The sequence below is a fragment of the Mytilus edulis genome, chromosome 2 (genome assembly GCF_963676685.1).
Source record: "Mytilus edulis chromosome 2, xbMytEdul2.2, whole genome shotgun sequence".
Taxonomy (NCBI): domain Eukaryota; kingdom Metazoa; phylum Mollusca; class Bivalvia; order Mytilida; family Mytilidae; genus Mytilus; species Mytilus edulis.
Window position 1 is genome coordinate 89014213 of NC_092345.1, and position 23113 is coordinate 89037325.

General features: G+C 31.3%; 1 protein-coding gene across 1 annotated transcript in view; it reads left to right on the forward strand.

Moving 5' to 3' along the window:
• LOC139513333 (epithelial sodium channel subunit beta-like) overlaps positions 1–23113 on the forward strand; it is a 47451-nt gene that overhangs the window by 15616 nt on the left and 8722 nt on the right. The window contains exons 2-6 of the mRNA XM_071301729.1: positions 16206–16556; positions 17650–17951; positions 19306–19383; positions 19830–19921; positions 21943–22106. Of these exons, the coding sequence (XP_071157830.1) occupies positions 16206–16556; positions 17650–17951; positions 19306–19383; positions 19830–19921; positions 21943–22106 (987 nt within the window). The remainder of the gene's footprint in view (positions 1–16205; positions 16557–17649; positions 17952–19305; positions 19384–19829; positions 19922–21942; positions 22107–23113) is intronic.

Consider the following 23113-nt stretch of genomic DNA (forward strand, 5'->3'; position numbering starts at 1 on the left):
TTCCCGTGCTTGCAATTCCTATCATGATTTTCTTGATAGAGGGTTGCTGCTCACAAGGAAGCTATTAAACCAAGAGTTCCAAATGGTGAAGCTGAAATCATCCCTTCGTAAATTTTACTGACGCCATCACGAGTTGGTTGACCGTTATGGAATAACCGTTTCACAAATGATATCGGATATGTTCCTTTCGTCGTAACTACAATCCCCTTCCCGTTCATGAGTGTGACCTACCGAATAAGACTATTTACCAAATTTGTTATCACATAAGCAACACGATGGGTGCCACATGTGGAGCAGGATCTGCTTACCCTTCCGGAGCACCTGAGATTACCCCTAATTTTTTGGTTGGGTTCGTGTTGTTTATTCTTTAGTGTTTTATGTTGTGTCGTGTGTGCTGTTGTTTGTTTGTCTTTTTCATTTTTAGCCATGGCGTTGTCAGTTTGTTTTAGATTAATGAGTTTGACTGTCCCTTTGGTATCTTTCGTTCCTCTTTTATAAATACAACTTTTAATCGAAATGCAACATTTTATGCGCTGTCGTCTTTGATACGCATAAGAGTTACATGACCGCACGGTTTAATTACATTTTAGTCGTAAATCATTTTGAATTATAGGACAAAATTAATGACTATGTGATGACATAACACATGTGAAAAGAAAGACAATATCCAACGTAGTAAATTAATCAAAATTAAAAATTAAAAAGTTTCTCCTCGATATTCACAAGAGTATTTAAAGATCTTTGAAACTGTCTTCTATTTTCAAGATACAAAAATGTCATCTATATCTGATTTGGTGAGTAGTTTTTCACAATTATGAAGTTTAAGATTTGAAATCATGTGTTAAGCTGTATTACGTCATTGCAGCCCCGGGAATTAAGTATATTCGGATGAATTATGTATAGTCATAATTGTAAGTGCTTGTTACGTGTCCAATCTAAATCTCATACAGCAAATTTAAACTGTGTCCAGTGACGTTCTCACCACGAGTTGCTTCAAATAAATGAATAATCAACACTAAAAATAACTGTAGGTAATGACTCGGTAGCTCTCCAGAGGGAAACTGCGCCCTTTAACATAATAGTTTTACTTCTGACAAAGTAGTTAGTGTTTTATTTTTTTATTAACTTCGTTATGCGTTTTGCGATTAATTACACATCGAGAAGCAATTTGATTATATTTGGTAGACGCAGGTATTGAATTGCTAAAAGCATAGATTTAAAATGTGTAACTTAAGTTGGCCCAGTCACCGGTCCTGTGTGAATCGTGTAACACTGCAATCGATCAAATGATTTCAATGTTCTGTGTGCAGAGTGTTACCTTTCCTATATAAACAGTCTACTATAAAATTTACTATCTGATAGCAAAGAGGGTCTACAACAATCGCTTGATATTTTACATGAATATTGTTCATCGTGGAAACTATAAGTTAATACTGATAAATAAAAAAATATGATATTTAATTCTAATGGCAAGACATTGTTTAACCATTTTACCTATGATAATGCATATCTTGAAACGGTAACAAATTATTGTTACTTGGGTATTGTCTTAAAGTTTAATGGCATTTTTTGCCTTGCTGTGAATACTCTCATGGAAAAAGCCAGGAAGGCATATTATAAGATAAAGAAAACTATAGGTCTCAACAACCCATGTAGACTTCTTGAAAAAATGTTTTATTGTTTAGTTACTCCCATTCTTACATATTGTAGTGAAATTTGGGGGATGGATTCACATTTTAAATACTCTGATCCCTTTGAAAAACTGCATGTTGAATTTATCAAAGATATATTAGGGGTTCACTGTAAGGCATCTAATGATGGATGTCGAGCCGAACTTAATAGAATTCCCTTAAAAAATAAAATATTATATTCAATATTCAACTACCTGAACCATATAGTTTCTTCGGAAACTCTTTGGCATATGATATATTCACTAAATCTAAAAAGAGTCTTTTGAATGGACTTGGAATGTCTTATATCATCAATAACTTTAATTATGTTAAAGGTAATTTAAATTCTATTAAACAAAGAATTAATGACCAATGTTTGCAAGTTCAAAATGCAAATATATTTGAATCAAAAAAGTTAGACTTTTTCAAGAGCGTCTACATAATGGACAGAAGACCACCCTATGTTGATATATTGAAAAACAGAAGGGACAGATCTGCAATATGTAGGATCCGTACAAGCACTCATATACTGATGATTAAAAGAGGAAGACATCTAAATACTCTCAGAAATGAGAGATACAGCTCTGTATGTAATTCTGGTCAAATTGAAAATGAAAACCATTTTCTTTTACATTGTGAAAAATACTCAACTAAAAGGGCCATATTTTACCAAAAAGTTTCAAATATAATCGTTGATCCTACCAAATTTAAAAAACATGAACATAATATAATCTTTTTGTTAAATAATAATTCATACACAATCCTAAAATTAACTTCCTCTTTCATTTCAGACAGTCTGAACCTGCGTAAAGAAGAAACTCTATAAAATTGTCAATATGTCTAATTAATAATCATTGTTTATAATATTACATATTAATATAGTCATTATTTGCAATACGTATTTTGTGAGACCAACTATGTAATTGATATACCATTAGCCTTAACCATTTATTGTTGATGAGTTTGTGCTAATAAAATATTTGTATCTGTGTATTTGTATTATACAGGTACACGATTCAATTTGATTTTGTGTTGCCTTTCCTTTCTTGTAGAATATCAGCGACAAGTATCGCAACAGGTAAAAACGAATATTGTTAATTTCATGCAACTATTTATTCCTCTTCTGTTCAGTTTACCGAGAATTTCATTGGCGGATCCAAGGGGGGGGGGGGGTTGTTCTGGGGGTTGGAACTTTTTTTTAAATGGCTGGATCCGCCCCTGAATTTTGTTCAATTCAATAAATATTTGTAATGATTGGCACATCAACATATTCCTTTACTTAAAATGATAAACGAAATCGTATATCCTATTTTTATTAAAGTTTATAAACGAAGTCGATTCAGATGGTGCACGCAAATTCTTTATATTCAAAATCTTTGTTTTAAGATGAGAGCACTAAAGGTATTGTCGTAAATTGATATATTAGCAGGTATGCTTAAGACACCACTATAAAAGTAATATATTTTAAAGGGACAACGATTTCATTGATGCTTTTATCCTGTCTACAATTCACAAGATATTTTGTGATATGTTTAAATATGTCTCCAAAAGAATTAAAACATCCGTACGTTAAGACAAGCGTTGCAATATCTCTTTCGGAAAAAATGTCGATTCTACGTTTATTGCAGAAGTTTAAAACGATGCTACTGCAAAACATTGAGTGGACTTCGTTTGATTTAGAGTAAAACAATATATTTGAGAGGATGGTCTTAACATATCTAATGTAGTAATCACATGACAAGTAAAAACTCTTCAATGATAGTTTTTTTTAATTCTAATTTTGATCATTTTTTTAAACCAACAAAGCAAAAGAAATAACCTAGCTACGCCAAACCTAGAGTTGTTGCAAAAATATTTGAAAGGCAATCAGACACAAATAAAATAAATTTATCTAAGTGCATGATACTAATAAACAATATCGTTTATCAGACAGTTCAAGTAGTATATCAAACTCTTGTATGACATATATTTTTTTTATAATCGGACATTGTGTTATATATTTTTTTTCTTAAAATGTCCTGTACAGAGTCAGGAAAATGGTCATTGTTATGTTATAGTTCGTTTATGTGTGCGTTACATTTTAGTGGTGTGTGTTTGTTCTGTCGTAGTTCTCCTCTTATATTTGATGTGTTTCCCTCTGTTTTAGTTTGTGACCCGGATTTGTCTTTTCTCAATCGATTTATGAATTTCGAAAAGCGGTATACTACTGTTGCCTTTATTTATATTCAACAATTCCAAGAATTATGTAAGTTTTTAGTTATTTAATACAAGAAAACTCAAATTACGGTACAACATAGAAAAAATACTTAAATCTGACAATTGAAGTGCCGTTACTCTGGAAAACTAAAAAATTAAATCCAAAAAAAAAGGTAAAAATTGGAGACAATCCATTCCGGTATACTGGAGTAAGTGTGCAAAATATAAAAAATTGCCTCAAATCGAAAGGTTGAAGTCCCGTTACTCCGAAACAACATGGCAAACAATTAATAAAACCGAAAGAGTGCATTTATCCGTCAATCCTAAAGTGGTTTACATGACAACAGGTTAACGCAATCTTTAGTTATCGTACGAATTAATAATAGACAGACTCATTCCATATTATTTTCGATGGTATCTTTGACGCGCATTAGCAAAACTAATTGGCATGCAGCAGGAGTGTTAACTCTTTACCGTTCCTATGACCCGAATTCGGGTCATAAGCACTTTTTTGCGTAAAATTTGGATTTAAACCTTAAATTCTTTGCCATTTGACTATCAACAGATTTTACCAAGGGCTTAAATGAAACCTGTGAGTTTCCGCTACACGTTCAAATTGAAGTTGTGTGTTTTGGGGTTGATCTTTTTGGCTGAATAAAGCATTAAGCTATCATCGTTTGAAAAAAAAAATAGCTAAAATTTAATAGAAAAAACTTTAGAATTATGCTAATCTCGAATTATGAAAATATGGTGTTTGGTTGCTATAAACCGCAAAAAACGGTCCGTTATGGATCTTTTTCTTTCAGGTTTGTGTTAAACGTTATAAAATGAAGGTTAATTGAATTATTTTTTTTATTAATTTCTACGAAAAACGAATACAAATAGTGAACATTGTCAACATGTCAGTAATTTTCAGCAATTATTTCTTGGAATTTCTGCCCAAACCAGTAAAAACGTGCATATTTTGGTTCCAGAGGCCAAACAGTATAAATAAAATGCATTTCATTCTACTTGTGTTACTTGTTTTTGAATTAAAATCATAATTACATCCACTCCCTTTTCCATCTCTCATCCCCCCTGGTTTACAGACCATCGCACATTGTGCGTTCTTTTAAAGATGTAAAAAAAATAAAGTTTTTACGTCTTTCTGAATATCTTGTTATAATCTAATATTTGTATGTGAAAGGTCAACATAAAAAAAAATATTACAAATAACATTGAAAATAAGTATGAATTTAATCAATATTAACCGTCTGGTTCCGTAGCTGAGGGGATGCATATGAGACTAGTAATCATGCAATCCGGGTTTGCATCCCGTAAGGATGAATGTGCGGTTTGAAAAATAACCAATACCAATATTAATGGCTACACTTTTTGGACCTTTTGGATTATAGCTCTTCATCTTTTATATAAGCTTTGGATTTCAAATATTTTGGCCACGAGCATCACTGAAGAGACATGTATTGTCGAAATGCGCATCTGGTGCAAGAAAATTGATACCGTTAATTTTATTACTATCACTGGGTCGATGCCTCTGCTGGTGGACTATTAGTCCCCGAGGGTATCACCAGCCCAGTAGCCAGTACTTCGGTACTGGCATGAAAATACGGATTGTTTTTGTGTTATTAAAATTTGCTGTAACAAAATGATAGAAATTATTATAAATTAAGGAATGTATCTCCCTCGTGCAAAGCTCTGATTCCTTTTCACGGATTTGGCTATACTTTTTGGACCTTTTGGATTATAGCTCTTCATCTTTTATATAAGCTTTGGATTTCAAATATTTTGGCCACGAGCATCACTGAAGAGACATGTATTGTCGAAATGCGCATCTGGTGCAAGAAAATTGATACCGTTAATTTTATTACTATCACTGGGTCGATGCCTCTGCTGGTGGACTATTAGTCCCCGAGGGTATCACCAGCCCAGTAGCCAGTACTTCGGTACTGGCATGAAAATACGGATTGTTTTTGTGTTATTAAAATTTGCTGTAACAAAATGATAGAAATTATTATAAATTAAGGAATGTATCTCCCTCGTGCAAAGCTCTGATTCCTTTTCACGGATTTGGCTATACTTTTTGGACCTTTTGGATTATAGCTCTTCATCTTTTATATAAGCTTTGGATTTCAAATATTTTGGCCACGAGCATCACTGAAGAGACATGTATTGTCGAAATGCGCATCTGGTGCAAGAAAATTGATACCGTTAATTTTATTACTATCACTGGGTCGATGCCTCTGCTGGTGGACTATTAGTCCCCGAGGGTATCACCAGCCCAGTAGCCAGTACTTCGGTACTGGCATGAAAATACGGATTGTTTTTGTGTTATTAAAATTTGCTGTAACAAAATGATAGAAATTATTATAAATTAAGGAATGTATCTCCCTCGTGCAAAGCTCTGATTCCTTTTCACGGATTTGGCTATACTTTTTGGACCTTTTGGATTATAGCTCTTCATCTTTTATATAAGCTTTGGATTTCAAATATTTTGGCCACGAGCATCACTGAAGAGACATGTATTGTCGAAATGCGCATCTGGTGCAAGAAAATTGATACCGTTAATTTTATTACTATCACTGGGTCGATGCCTCTGCTGGTGGACTATTAGTCCCCGAGGGTATCACCAGCCCAGTAGCCAGTACTTCGGTACTGGCATGAAAATACGGATTGTTTTTGTGTTATTAAAATTTGCTGTAACAAAATGATAGAAATTATTATAAATTAAGGAATGTATCTCCCTCGTGCAAAGCTCTGATTCCTTTTCACGGATTTGGCTATACTTTTTGGACCTTTTGGATTATAGCTCTTCATCTTTTATATAAGCTTTGGATTTCAAATATTTTGGCCACGAGCATCACTGAAGAGACATGTATTGTCGAAAGGCGCATCTGGTGCAAGAAAATTGATACCGTTAATTTTATTAAATTACTTGACTTGACTTTAATTTAATTCTAATTTCAAATTGAATATTCTTTTTTCCTTGTGACAAAGTTAATTGTCTGTCTTTTGTTTATAATCATTTATAAAATAATAGAGACATACATGTTAAGATAATCTATTACAAATCGATAACTATTAGGGGATTCTGAAGCGGAAAGACTTTTGTTTCTCTGTCTTTTAAATGATTGTAGGGATTAGGGTGTGGATGCACTTCAGTTGCACAGTTTAGCTACGTTTTTTAATAAACATTGCTGTTTCTCACATTAAAAGACCATGCAGGGTTCTTTTTCTTAGAGATGTTATTTCTAACATTGTATTTGAATGCTCTGTTGATACTATTTCCATAAATAAACTTCAAAAAAGGACATTTTGTATTTTTTGTTGTTGTCACGTGACATTGGACTGATTATCACGTGATCAAAGATGATATATTTTTTTTTACAAATCTGTCATTTATATTACTGAAAAACTATTTTTTGTAAAAAGTCTTAGTTTATAAGCCTACTAACAGCAAATAAGAAAGTTATGATTGATTGAAATTTGAAATTTGATCGTTCCTCAGTGGCAAAAATAGTGCAATTTTTGCCGAATGGTAAAATTTAATTCTCAAACACTTTTTTCAAGTACGATTTCATTTCATCTAATGAGAACAGTTTGAAAAACGTCGTAGCATGACGATTTGTTGTCAAAACCACTAGTTATCACAGAAACGTATGAGAAATTAATCTTAACCACCATGAAACTTACCGGGAAATTATATTAATTGAACAATATCATTATTTTATTCAATTATTCTACTTTAAGCTTTTCAAATGTGAAAACCACATAATCCATTAAAAGCATAAGCATAAATATTAGTTTTTCCCGCATAAGAAATACATTCATCAATATCCATTTATTCCTACCAACCCTAAAGATATTTGTATACAATAACCGATGACTGTTAGAATTGATTAGTTGTAGCTTCCTCTTCACTATTACAAGAGGTCGTGATTTCAATCACGAGCTGGATCGAACAAAAGATCCAAAATCCAAAACTTAAGTTATTTAAAAAAAAATGCTTACAATAAATAAAGGATGAAAAAATATAGCCAAAGCCGGAATCGGAATCAGAGCTGTCTGAAATCGCTTTTATTGGATCTTATGAACTATCACTTTCAGAATCTGTCATTGGCAATTTGATATACAATGAAATGGGGAAACTCTTTAAAAATGGCTTAGACGCATCATCTAACATTCTTGCTAGTATGTAGAAATTTTACATTAATAAGAGGGATAAGGCATGTGTAACATCAAACGTTACCACACTTTACTTTTACTCTATAATTACCATACGTGTGTAAATCATTACTTATTTTACAAAGTTTATCACTGATTACCTATAGATAGGGTTTCCTGTCTAGCATATAGGTATTTTTTAATGTGATAAGTTGTATTCCATTTTTCATTCCCTAGGTTTACTGTAACTGTAATAGTCGCTGTACAGAGTTTCAATTCACGAAGATCGAGAATGTTTACTTGGTTACACGCTCAGTTCTTCAGTAATATTAATGTTTCTAAATTATTATTATTATCATTTACTTGGATTGCTATTAAGATAATATCACATCAGTTAAGTTTAGCAGTGGGAATACTGTTGAATAGCCTGAAAAAAAACGAAAAAAAAACGTAACTCTTCAAGCGGTTACGGTGACAAAATCAATAGTTTCTTTATGTTGGTATTATTAACTATACTGATTCAGAGATATTTCGAAATTACTATCATATAAATATCTAAAAATATTATTTTTGAAAAGGTGTTTTCAGCCTTGCATCACAATCACTGGTTTATGTACAGAGATGGGAAAATCTATCGTAGATTTGCCACTGAATTTTTAGATTTTTAATAATTTCTCGATGCAGGGGAGTTTGAACATTAGTTTCTTGTTAATTTCTAAATTCATCAACGGAGATAAAAAAAAAAAAAGTATGTTTTTAATCATGTCAATGATACTTTGGTAAGTTTTCACTAAGAATTGTCTGTCATATTCTGTATATAACTGTCCCAATTCAGGAGGCTGTAATTTAAAAGTTGCCGTGTGTTGCTGTATATAGTGTTTGTTTTGTTGTGTTTTTATTTTTTTAAATGGGAGAGGCGGGCTCATTTATCTTTGTTTTGTTTTTGTTTTTGTTTTTGTTCTTGTTTTTGTTTTCTTTTTTGTTTTGGGGGAGGGGGATTAATATTTCATATTTTGCTATGTTGTAACCTCTCTACATAAACAGTCGATTTACTTGTTTGCATTTTTTATTTATCCTTAATTCTGGTATTTTCATTTAAGTTTAAAGGTTTATTAATTGATGTCAAAGAATTCAAAAGATTGCTGATTTCATTTCAGTTTATCACGACGACCAAATTATCAAAGGTATTTATTTTTAATACCTAAAGGAATGGCAATAATAAAAGGATAATTTATATGTTAATACACGTCATCTTATATACGCAATAGATTGTATCATTTAACAAACAAACATTAAGTCATGATATCATTGCACACAATGACGACTATGCCATATCCATCAAATAGTTACTATAGGGAATCAAACAACGTCAATCTACGGAGTAATACGAAAACAATACAATCAGATATCTACAGGTAATCACATGGTCTTCAATAAAGTTTCTGCACTAGAATAAAAATCGTACCAAACGTGGAAAATGTCAATAAAGGACAAGGTATTTCAGTGGCATTGGTCTCTCTTCAAATGACTTTATAGTTGATCCATCATTAGTCTATGCACAGTGACTTGAAAAGGGTTGAACATTTTGTGCCTATGTAAACATGCGGTTACCTAGCAACGGGATTCATAAAATTTCCTTTAATATCCAACTTTAATGCATTTACCCTTGGAAAAAGACTTCTGAATCCATTAGAATGTTAGATAATGTGTTACCAAACACATCAATATATATTATTTTTTGATCTAACATTTAAAGAAGGTCCAAATAGCAAACTAGCAACCAAACTTTTTAAGAATAATCATATTTCTTGGATTCTATTCATTATAATTTCAACGAAAATAGGGGCCTGTTATAATTGCGTATCGTACCCTGTCCTTTCACAAAACTACAGATTCTATATAAAAAAAAAGCAAAAAGAAATAAGACATGATCACTCGAAACAACCACTGTAAAATATTCTGACTGCAGATATGCTTAGAAACATTTAAAAAAAAGGGTTTGCATTGAATTTAAGTAATAAACTGGTCACCTTTTAAAATCATTTAGTTTTAAAACAATTATGGTACAAATCATTTAAGAAATCTTTTGTTTCTTTATAAAACTGTATTAAAGAGGAAGATAAACTGGTACAAGAACAAAACTAATTATAGCGTGTCAAACAATGTCCAGTTACTGAGAGTACTAAGTACAAAAAAATGTTGTCATAAAAGTTTAGGCTGAGGATATCTCAACTGTTTTAGCCTCAACATATTACCAATTTAAGTGCCAAATATTTTACTCATTTAAACGAAAAGTAAAACTATCAATGTCTGTTGTAGTGACAGAATATTTATCTATTTTCTAGTATTTGTCTAAAATGTAAATTGTGAACTAATTTTATTCAAAACAGCACAATATTGAAATGTAATGTTCATTTAAATGAAGCACTAAAAGTCTGAATGCTTTGAAGTGGTGATCTCATTTGAACCATTTGTTTTTAACTAAATATTACTAATGAGTTTTATAATGGAGTTTGTATTCTTTGCTTAATTTGAATGTGCTTTTGTTTCTATAAATTGAGGCGATAGTAGTTTATCGATGACGATAGTAGTTTATCGATGTTCAAATCTCGAAAATCGATTAGCAATAGACAAATCAGATACCAAAATCACGCATCATGAAATACTTTGTCTCTACTGACTTTTCCGTTTTGTTTTTCTACGGCGTGATAAAAGATTGACAGTGTGAAGGTTGAGATATAGACTAATTACAGGATTACTCGAGTTGAAAATATGGGCTAAATTGGATCGGTGTCATCCTGGTTTGCCCACATTTAATTACATGTATATGTAAACATAGAGGGAATTGTTGTTTTAACAATTATAGTTTATTTCTGAATGATAGTCATATTTTTGGTTTACTCCTGGTTTGCCCACTTTTAATTCTACCAGTTATCTATTAGTAAAGAAAACAAAAAAGACAAAAGGTTTAATGAGCATACAATTGTATAGTCTGTTCCAACTTAGGTATATAGTTTGTATGTTCCACTTCTAATGTATTGGTATATTATGAATTCGGAAGATTTCCATTGTTATATGAGCGAAAATTTAGGATGCTCAAATTATGGACTAAAATTCACGGTAGTGAAAATTGTATTATAAAGTCTTGTTACAAAGAACTAGTAGCAAATAGCAATAAATGTAAAAACTGGGCAACTTGTATTAAAACAATTTTATATGATCTTGGTATGAATTATTATTGGGACAACCAATGGGTACTTTGTTTGGATAGTTCATTTTTACAATTAACCAAACAACGAATATATGATCAAGCTAAACAAGAGTTGCATTTCACGCTTGAAACATCACCAAAGTGTAGATTATATAAGTATATTGTGTCAAATGTAGAATTACAATTTTATTTACAAAAATGTATTCCTGTAATAGCTCGTAAATGGATAACGAGAATTCGCCTATCCTCACATAATCTATGCATTGAAACTGGTCGTTTTTATGGAATAAGTAGAAATAGTAGAATGTGTATTATGTGTGATAAAAATGTAGTAGAGGATGAATTTCATTTTATTTTACAATGTACAAATTATAATGATATACGTAAAAAGTTTATCAAGAAATATTATTGGACTAGACCATCAACTTATAAATTAGTACAATTGTTTTCTGTTGAAAACACTAAGGAACTCTGTAATTTAGGAAAGTACTTACTCTATGCATTTAAGTTTAGGAATAATATTTAAGACCTATGTTTATTATATGTAGTCTGAAACTCACAAACTTTTTAATATGTAACTGATATTTCTGACGTTTGTTATTTATGTGTATGTTAATGCTATACAACTTGTAAACTGTATATTTATGCATATTATACCGATAAACTGTATTGTTTAAGGTAAATAAAGAATAGAATAGTATGTGTTTTTTTCTATATATTCAGGTTGGTTTGTTTTTGTATAGAAAAATTATTAAAAAAAAATCAAACATTTGTTCTCAATTATTTAATATAAATTCATTCAACATACATACATGTACACAACAAATAACCAAAAAAAAATTATATTCAGTTACAAATTAAAAGTGTCTTTATAGTTTATTAGTTTCTGAATGATTTTCATGATATATATACATCAATACAAGATCTCTTTTATTTCAAAAATAATTCAATAAATGCATTGCATAAGGAAATATGTAAAATGAGGAGAAATACAATTTTTTATATATACATCAAAAGTCACAAAACATTATATTTACAAAGTCGCAATTTCCATTTTTTTTTTTTAAATTTTTGATTTTTTTTTATTAGCAGTCTTATCACATAATAATATTTCACTTCATTGTTCAGTTCAAATGGAGAAGATGTAATGCTGTGTCAGAGTAATCTACCAAGTTGATGAGTCTTGTTGGTATCAGTCTTTCAGTAGTTGGATTCTGGTGTCTTTTACTATGTATCCTCGTCTTTTTGTTGACGTGCTCCTCCTGCTGCATACTGGATAATGTTGCATTTGTTAGTGCCTGCATGTGTCTTCCTTCAGTAACTCAATGATCTGGTAGATGTTTGGGTGGGCATGTTTGAGTCTTTTGTTGTGCCATCCTTCCAGGTGATTTGTGGAGCGGGGTCCTTCTGTGTAATAGTGATTCCATAGAAAGCGGTAGCTTTCAACCCAGAACTCTGTCATGTATTCTGTAAATGAAGTTGTAGCGGGTTTGTTTTCAGCTTCTCCAATGTCTTCTAAAGTGTTTAGCCAAACATCCTCAACAATGTGGGCGGAACAAGAGGTAGTACTGCAGCTTGTCGTATCAGTTTAGTAATGTCTTCATTTTCTTAATAATAGGACTGTAGACCATATTTGTGTGCCTATCGCCAAATAAACGGGGTGAAATGGAAGAAGCATGCAGCCTTTCTCATTTACCCCTGGCCAAACTGTTCGTGCTGCATTGTTGGTTGCTGTCTCATAGTCAATAAATAGTCTTTCTAGTTGAAGTTCCAACTGGTGTTGTAATCATGATTATTAATTGAAAGATACTTTATTTATTTTTTTTTAAAGAAAATGCTAACTTGTTGCAGTTTACTGTTCAAATTGTGTCATATTCATAGCTTGGCTACTGAACAGTTCCATTTATATTCTAGTTGTTAGAATTGATTGGATATTTTTTATATTTAATTATTAGAACTGTGTATTTTATTAAAATTTAAAAAAAAAAAAGGTTGAATAAAGTCAAAGATATTCAAATGAGATTTGTTCTAATAAATCTTTAGTTTCATTCTTTTACTTTTTTTCAGAATATACCAATAATTAAAACTATTTGTTGATAAATTGGAATAATAATTCATTTTAAGTGCACATTTTTTCCTTTTTTTTTATAAATACAAATACATTTTCCCGCCAAAGAAATATAAAATATAGAAAAGTTTTGCACATTTTCCTTGATTTAAAAGCAGAATATAATATTCTTATAAAAATTTACAGGTAAAATAAAAGGTAAAAAATATGACTATAATTCAGAAATAAACTATAATTGTTAAAACAACAATTCCCTCTATGTTTACATATACATGTAATTAAAAGTGGGCAAACCAGGATGACACCATATTTTTTACCTTTTATTTTACCTGTAAAATAAAAAAAGAATATTATATTCTGCTATTAAATCAAGGAAATTGTGCAAAAATTTTCTATATTTTATATATATTTGGCAGGATAATGTATTTTATCAAACAAAAAAAATTAGAAAAAAATGTGTTCTAAAATGAATAAATATTTCAATTTATCAACAAATATTTTTAATTATTGGTACATTCTGAAAAAAAAAGGTGAAAAGTAAAATAATGAAACTAAAGATTTAATAGAATAAATCTCATTTGAATATCTTTTAATTTATTCAACTTAATTTTTTTTAATGTTCAATACAATACGCTGTTTCAAAATTTAGTAAAATATAAAATTATCCAATTGAATTTAACAACTAGAATATAAATGCAACTGTTCAGTAGCCATTTACCAACAACACCAGTTACAACTTCAATCAGAAACACTATCACCCAGTGTATATGGCGAAAGACACAGAAATATGGACTGCAGTCCTATTATAAAGAAAATGAAGACATTACTTAACTGATACGACGAGCCGCAGTACTACTGGTACCGCTTGTTCCACCACCTTGTTGACGATGTTTGGCTAAACACTTTAGAAGACATTGGAGAAATTGAAAACATACCCGCTACAACTTCATTTACAGATTATGTGACAGGGTTTTGGGTTGAAAACTACTGCTTTCTATGGAACTACTATTACACAGAAGGACCCTGCACCATGCACAAATCACCTGGAAGGATGGCACAACAAACATAAGAAGCGACTGAAACAAGCCAACCCAAACATCTACGAGATCATTGAGCTACTGAAAAAAACAAAGGCACTAACATAATGCAACATTATCCAGTATGCAGCAGGAGAAACCCGCCCACCTTAAAGACAACCATGCAGAGTAATAGACACCAGACTCATATACAGATACCAACAAGGACCCATCAACGTGGTAGATTACTCTGACGCAACATCCCATCTTCTCCATTTGAACTGAACAATGAAATGAATTATTGTTAATTGTTACTTTGTAAATATATTAAATGTTTTGTTACTTTTGATGTATATATAAAAGATTGTATTTCTCATCATTTTACATATAGTGCCCTTATTACTTTTTTGTGCTTAATTGATTTCCTTATGCAATGCATTTATAAAATTAACTAATTTATTAAATAAAGTTTGCAATAAAAGAGAACTCAGTGTATAAATATATTTCTATAATGAAAATCATTCAGAAACTAATGAACATAAAGACAATTGTATAACTGAATATCATTTTTTTAGTTCATTTCATTAGTTATTTGCTGTATAGGTATGTTGAATTAATTGATTGAATTGATATTAAATTATTGAGAAAAAATATTTGATTTTTTTTAATTATTTTTCTATACAAAAACAAACAACCTGAATATCTAGAAAAACAATTACAAACTATATACCTAAGTTGGAACAGACTATACAATTGTATGCTCTTTAAACCTTTTGTCTTTTTTGTTTTCTTAACTAATAGATAATTGGTAGAATTAAAAGTGGGCAAACCAGGAGTAACCCCTGGTAGTCTATGAAAAGATAACGGCCCCTCGCTTTAAATTCAAACTATATACCTTTTAATAGACTAACCTACACTTAAATTATTAACAAGTGAAAGAAACACTGTCTCATATTTATTTGTTCGAAGTTGTGAACCTCTTTGGTGGATGCCTTTTATAACATTTTAACGTTTTACATTTTTAGTCTATATGAAATTCATTCACAAATTTTCTAGAGTCTGGCGATTTAAAAGCTTGACAATGTATACACATTTGGCTTTTATTGAATATGGAATTGTTGACCTTTTTGATATTTGTTGGATACATAGGATTTTACGTCGTTAAATTGATATTTTAGTTGACCTTAACAATGTATCTCCTTTTAGCCATAAAACACTCGAGACATACGCGACTGCTGAGACGAATACAGTTTTAATTGCTTTTTTTCTACAATATTGTTAAAATATTTGCAATCAAAAGAAACGATTTTGTAACAAAACTGTCAAAACAGACGTCTATGTCTGACTTAAAAGTTTTCATGTCTGTGTGTCATTCCACGTGAATATTAATATTAATCTGCGGTTCATTACGTGAAACAATATTATATAAAAGAACTCAAAATAAACAACCTATACATTCTATTGCACAAAATCAAATAAATATTAATAATGCAAGGAAAAACTTTTCGAGATGGGAATTTAATTAACTGTGAAATTAGTATTTATTCGTCATTGAGAAATTTATTGTTCCCTGAAGAGAATGCAATAACCATTGAGTTAAAATTAAATCAACATCAATTAAATCTAATAAAAACACCCGTATTTCAAGTGTCAGGTTGGACATATGTTACGATACCAGCAGCAAATGGTAGATTTAGACCCCCTGTTTTTAGCCTCTACACTGGGCACTAGTTGTAGTCTAACGGACAAAGTCCCCCTTTCCTCGCGTGTATTTTCGAAGTTGTACATTAATGTATTATACTGTACTCAGCATTATGCATTAAAACGCACGGATTTTTTTTTTTTTTTTTTTACTAATGTATCGTGTATTTTTATATTTCCAGGCGAACGATGAGGCCAGAATGAAAGAAGATTCAAAGAAACATACACAAATCAGAAGTCTGCTTGTAGACGTGGGATCTGAATCCAGCATTCACGGGATTTCCCGAATAGTATCTGATAGGCCGATATTCCTACGCTTGTTATGGCTAATTGCCTTTTTTGTGGCACTATCGTTCGGATTATATCAAGTCTACACAATCATACATTTATTTTTGAAATACTCTGTCAAAACCAATGTAGAGGTTCGGTATAGTCCGATTGCATTTCCAGCAATAACCATATGCAATATGAATATCATAAAGAAATCCGAGTCTGGTAACCTTGGAAATCAAAATTTGCAGCGCATTTTGAACGTAAGTATTGTACGTGTAACTGCAGATATTAAAGATACATAAAAGATTTTCTATCCTGTAATAAATAAATTGAGTTTCGCTTTGGTAAAAAATATTAAATCGGCATCAATATAAGAAATTTGAAAAATGACTATTCGTTAACGTGTTTCTGTAATTATTCACGGCGTTCATACGTTATTTAGAATACACATTAGCTCCCTTAAATGTAAAAATACCAATAATGACAATTATTATTCGACGGTCAACATTGGATCAACTTAGAAATGGTGAACTTGTTTGTCTAAAATCTGAATTTCGAAGTTAGTTTTCTTGTTGCAAATAGACAAACAATTAGAGTTTGAAAAAATATATATATTATGCTAATAAAAAACGAAATTACAACAAATCCAGATATAAAATGTCTTAGTTAAATTAAACACTGTTGTTAACACGACAAAGATGTTGGAATAAACAAAATGTTGTACATACTGTGCCCATAAAAGCAGAAATTGCAACGGTTTCTACAATAGAGACAGCATCAGTCAAACTCAAGACTGTGTGAGTTGAAAATGTCAAAAAGTGAATTGTGATCCAATTCATGATTCTGGTCTTGAAATAAAAAAAATATCGTCAATTCTTTTAGAATACTGTTGATTGACTTAATGGTTGGTTTATAATATTTGTCAGCTTTTGTGATGTCACAGTGAAGACGTTTGCACATACCAAAAGACATATGACACAAAAAAGTACCATCAAATAACATATATTTTGTGAAAAATTAAGACATAAGATAAACACAAAAAGATATCGCTGGTATTCCGTTTGCCTCCTACAATATAAAATTACCGGCATTATCTAAGATATATGAGAAATACTCTGAAAATGTTTAACTGTTTTGATTATAATTTACATTTGTTTTGAGGAAATGATAGGCTTGCATGAAATGTATGATAAATTTAAAATGTTTTCGCTACAAATTAACTTTTATTGTTTTATTTTTTACACAATTTACGGATACTGTAATGCTTATTAATTACCATAAGGAGTTTTGCTATTCTAGTATTGCAAATATAATGTTGAAATATTTGTGTCATAAACATTATATTTTCAAAAGGGATCATCTTCTTATACATCAACGCTACCAACATTGCTTCCGACTTCAAGTACGACAACCCCTCCTGGTACTCATCAACCCACAACTACTACAACTCAAAGTTCTCTCCTGGATTTACCGAATATAATACCCACTGAAGTCACTATCCCAGACTTGAATTTGAACTTGTCAACATTGCTTGATGATAATATCTTGTCAGATTTTTATGGGAGTAGCGATCTATTACAACCAGAAGCAGGGAAGATGCAGGACGATTACATTGCTTACCAGAACTTCAAAGACGAATATCAGAAGCTTAAGAGGTATGATATGCACTGGTCATTATATATATTTTGCTTGAGATAAAAAAAAATCAGTTATTTTCAATATTATATTTGTTTTCGTGTAGATTCAACACATATCATGTAGTGTGTAACTTTATAATACATTTTTATGTTTCTGGCTATTGTTCAGGACTATTTTTAATTTCTTTTACAGTGCTGAGTATTTTAGTTGTACATTTGTTTTTATTTTTTTCTGTGAAATATTTAATTCATATGAACAATTTGTCCTAAACTTCCTGCTTTTTCAGACCTTATATCGTCACTTAATTTTCGAACCCACGTCTGTCGTGGATAGGGGGCAATACAACAACAACACATTTTATTACCAATTAAGGGATATACATGTATGAAGGAAACATAATATTGATTACCATAAATACATGGATTTTAGATGTACATTTGACTGTAAAATGCACTTTGTTAAAAGTATTTAATGTAAATTAGTTACATTAAAAAAAGAATAATATGATTTAAAGACTTGTTCTCAATCTTTGAATTCCCTAGGATGTCATATTTGTGTTGCTTTCCGTTGTTCATATGACACACTTGGTGACTTATTCGTGTTAAAGCTTTATTTTAGGAGCTTATCATTCAATAATCTAACTTTGCAAATACAAGTCTTTCATCCTTTTTCCTTTTTTTAAATTGATTTTACAGTAGTGTTTTACCTTATTTATAGACAATGTACTAAATCATATTATTAATGTCGTTGCTATACATGTCAACGTTATTTAGAATAATTGTGGTCGGTTGACTATACGACTCAATTATTCTATAATCAAAATGATATACTATATTTTCAACAAAAATAATTTGAATTCAAATATTTTTCATTTACGCCATTGCAATTCATTTTCTTTATATCAATTTTCCAATTCAAAATTAGACAAAGTCAGTGGTTAACCTCCATTGAAATTTCATTTGCGCAACATTATCTTTCATTTGCGACACAAACCACATTCCATTTCCGCTTCAGAAGTTCCAATCATACAGGTTGACAGTATACATTATAATTATTATGTTACAACATAGTTTTGATAGCATAATATGATAATATAACTTACTCATTAAACATCACTTTCAACAATAAACCAAATTGAAAACATTGAACACTGACTGTGCTTGACCGTTTCATTCAATGTTTATAAAATGGTTTTGTTGTCCACATCTGTTGTGGTTCTAGCTTTGCAACTGTGTGTGGTAATTTATCACCGTTTATGAAAACATTAGATGTGCTAGACGTTAAAGTTTTATATTCTAAGAATTTTGACATAAATTTAGCAAATGTTCTTAAAATATGTTGTTTGGTGTGACTACCTAAATATCTTTGTAGGCACATAAAAGTGCAGGTAGGACACCAAATTGAAAATATGCTTTTGGAATGTACTTACGCTGGACATAAGTGTGACAGGTAAGTTTATCATTTCAAATTTAGGATTCTCAACTATGAGCAGACAAAACCATAGAATACAAATTTTAATGAGATAAACGAATAAGAACAAAAGCTCATCGACGCGCTTACAATATCTTTAATGTGTATTGTAGACTATACAAAAGTTTACAATGGCAATCTTATTTCTTTTCTCCGTCTCTTTTTTTTTCAACGTATGCCAACACCATGAACATTGTCTAATATCAACCATCTCTCTCTTTTCGAAAGTTAACTGGAAATACTGACGTTCAATGGTAATTAATGCAGTACACATTTGACATTGATTTCTCTTACTTAAAAAAAAATCTATTTTACCAAAAGGCTGACCGAAAGCATGAAACCTTTATTAAAAATTTAGGTAATTGAAACAAGGTTCATAAATGACAATCACAACTATAATAATTTAATAAATGTTCTATTTTTAGACCATCAAAGCATATTGTTACCCCTGACTATGGTAATTGCTACACTCTTCAGTCTCGAAGATATATTTCTGGAACAAGTGGACCAGTAGGAGGTAAAACTATATTGTAATAGTTTTGAGGTGCACTTTCAGTAACTGTGTGTTTATTTTCGAAAATATACAAATTGTCCATCATGTTAGATCACAGAATTCATTTTTCTCGTAAAACGCAGGTGCACCAACATACCTGAAAGGAAAAGGTTCAGTAAGACCCCTTTTTGACCCCAAAAAAATATCAGTTTTACAAAATCGTTAAATAAAATTGAGAATGGAAATGGGGAATGTGTCAAAGAGACAACAACCCGACCAAATAAAAAACAACAGCAGAGGGTCACCAACAGGTCTTCAATGTAGCGAGAAATTCCCGCACCCGGAGGCGTCCTTCAGCTGGCCCCTAAACAAATATATACTAGTCCAGTGATAATGAACGCCATACTAATTTCCAAATTGTACACAAGAAACTAAAATTAAAATAATACAAGACTAACAAAGGCCAGAGGCTCCTGACTTGGGACAGGCGCAAAAATGCGGCGGGGTTAAACATGTTTGTGAGATCTCAACCCTCCCCCTATACCTCTAACCAATGTAGTAAAGTAAACGCATAACAATACGCACATTAAAATTCAGTTCAAGAGAAATCCGAGTCTGATGTCAGAAGATGTAACCAAAGAAAATAAACAAAATGACAAAAATACATAAATAACAACAGACTACTAGCAGTTAACTGACATGCCAGCTCCAGACTTCAATTAAACTGACTGAAAGATTATGATTTCATCATATGAACATCAGGCACAATCCTTCCCGTTAGGGGTTTAGTATCATACCATCATAACATATATGAGAAGAACATAACCCGTGTCATGCCAACAACTGTTTTAAAAAAAAAAAAAAAAAATGTGTTTAGTTCCGATGCAAAGACCTTATCAGTGACTCAATATTAACGCCAAAATATGCAATCTTTAATGACTTGACAACAGTATCGTAATTATATCCCTTCTTAATAAGTCTATTCAAAGGTTTTGTAAGTTTCTGAGGTGAATACTGACACCTTTGTGCTTTATAAAGAATATTACCATAAAAAATTGGATGTGAAATACCTGAACGTATTAGAAGTCTGCATGTTGAGCTATATTTACGAATGATGTCTTTATACCGATGATAAAATTTAGTAAATGTTTTGACTAGTTTGTGATATCGAAAACCCTGGTGTAATAATTTTTCAGTAATACATAACTTTCTCTCGTTAAAATCTAAAACATTGTTACATACACGAGCGAATCGTACAAGTTGAATGTAAACTTTCAGCTATTTATTGGAAAGTAAAATACTTTTGCTACATAAATTTGGGCTGTTTTTTTACAATACAATGCACATATATCGGGTACTAGCATCATAAAGACACGCCAAATTACTGAAATCTTCACAATTGTAGCATTTGAGTTAAATTGTAAACAGGTTTTGTCTGAAATAGAAATGGCCGATTCGTGTTCTTAATATTTTAATGTAAATTGTATTTGATGATAATACATAACATATATAAAGGTTGAGGATGAACACGGATGCGGCCATTTTCATTATTCACAAAAAAACATCTGAGAAGTGACATGTTATGGCATATTTGATAGATTTTTCATATTAAAGCTTGAATATGAGCGTCTGAAATGACTAAAATAGTTCAAATCTTTCATACAAACTAATTGAATCGACTAAAGTAGACACTTTAGTGTTTAAAAAAGTGTACAAAATCTGTCATCAGATGAACCTGAAATCTGAGGCCAAAATGGGCCCTTGCCGGACCTACTCCTTTATATATTGCATCTCAACTATGAATGATATTTATGAGTGTTATATTTTCAATTATAATTCAGTGGAAGTTTATGAAAAAATGTCATTAATGTTTAAAACAAAAAGGACAAATAATGAATAGAATATGAAAACGTCAAATCTAAGTCTTTACACAGGAGCCTATAATTCAGTGGTAGGAGCGACGGACGTTTTACCTACTAATTGAATTCTATCCAAATGTCGATTTTGACAGTAGTTCATACTGTATATGTGTGATACCATTTCAGGAATGACATTAACCATAAATCTGGAGAATCACGAAGCAATTGAGACAATGACTGAGGGGTTTGGACTACGACTGGCTTTACATGAAGTTGGTAGCTTTCCGTTACCTCTGGAGAGAGGCATGACAATTTCAGGAGGATTTGAAACATCACTAGCACTTAAATTGGTTAGTAGAAACAGTAATATCCTCACAAAAAATATACTATATATTATATATTCCTTTGTTTGTATCTTGCTCTTGTTATTGAGGCAACATAATAATGATTGAGTTTTAGAAATATAGTCATTTGAACTTTTCCCATTTGTGAAGAAAATTCGTATTGTAGTGTTTTTTTATTTGCAGTGCAGAACATATAAATTCATATTTAAATACATATAATGTCGATACTGTATAACTCGGATGAACCTAAGGCCGTGTTCACATTGACCTAAACTCGGTGTTGTGTAAGTGTAACTCACACGTAAACTAAACAAAGTTACGTTCCCATTGATAAAACTCAATGTTTACATGTAGTGTAGATCATGTTTTGTCTACATGCAGTCGATACTCGATGTAGGCCTTGTGTAGATTAAGTGTACACAAAACTAGGCATTTAAAACATTAGTTACACCGTGCATATTTAAAGAAGAAACGATTTTTGAATAAAATTGATATTTATAACAGTTATTAATAAAAGTTCTTTACAAAAATATTTGTCTAAACTTGATAGATATTTTTTTTGAAAACAAACTTAATGTAGCTTTATTAAGCCCTCATCAAGACTCAAAGCAGCATCATGCCGGACACATAATTCATTTCAAAATTAAGGTTTTTTGCCGAATCGACTTGACTTACACAGAAATATTTGCCACTGGTCTTCACTTAAATAAGAGAGCCGTGGTGTAGTGGTTAGTGCATCGGACTACTAACATAAAGGTTCCTGGTTCGATTCTCGTCTGGGATGAAAATTTCAGGAACTGAATTTTCGGCTCTCCCTTGACACCATTTGCGACTATGGTCTCGAGGAAACGATGATAGTCCGTCGGAAGGGGACGATAAATGGCCGACCCGTGTTAAGAGAGAGCCATATCTCTTGCACGTTAAAGACACCCTTGTAGATTTCGAAAAAGAGCAGGCTAATGCCGCTACAAGGCAGCACTCGCACCCGCAAAGTGGAAAGGGATTAATATAAG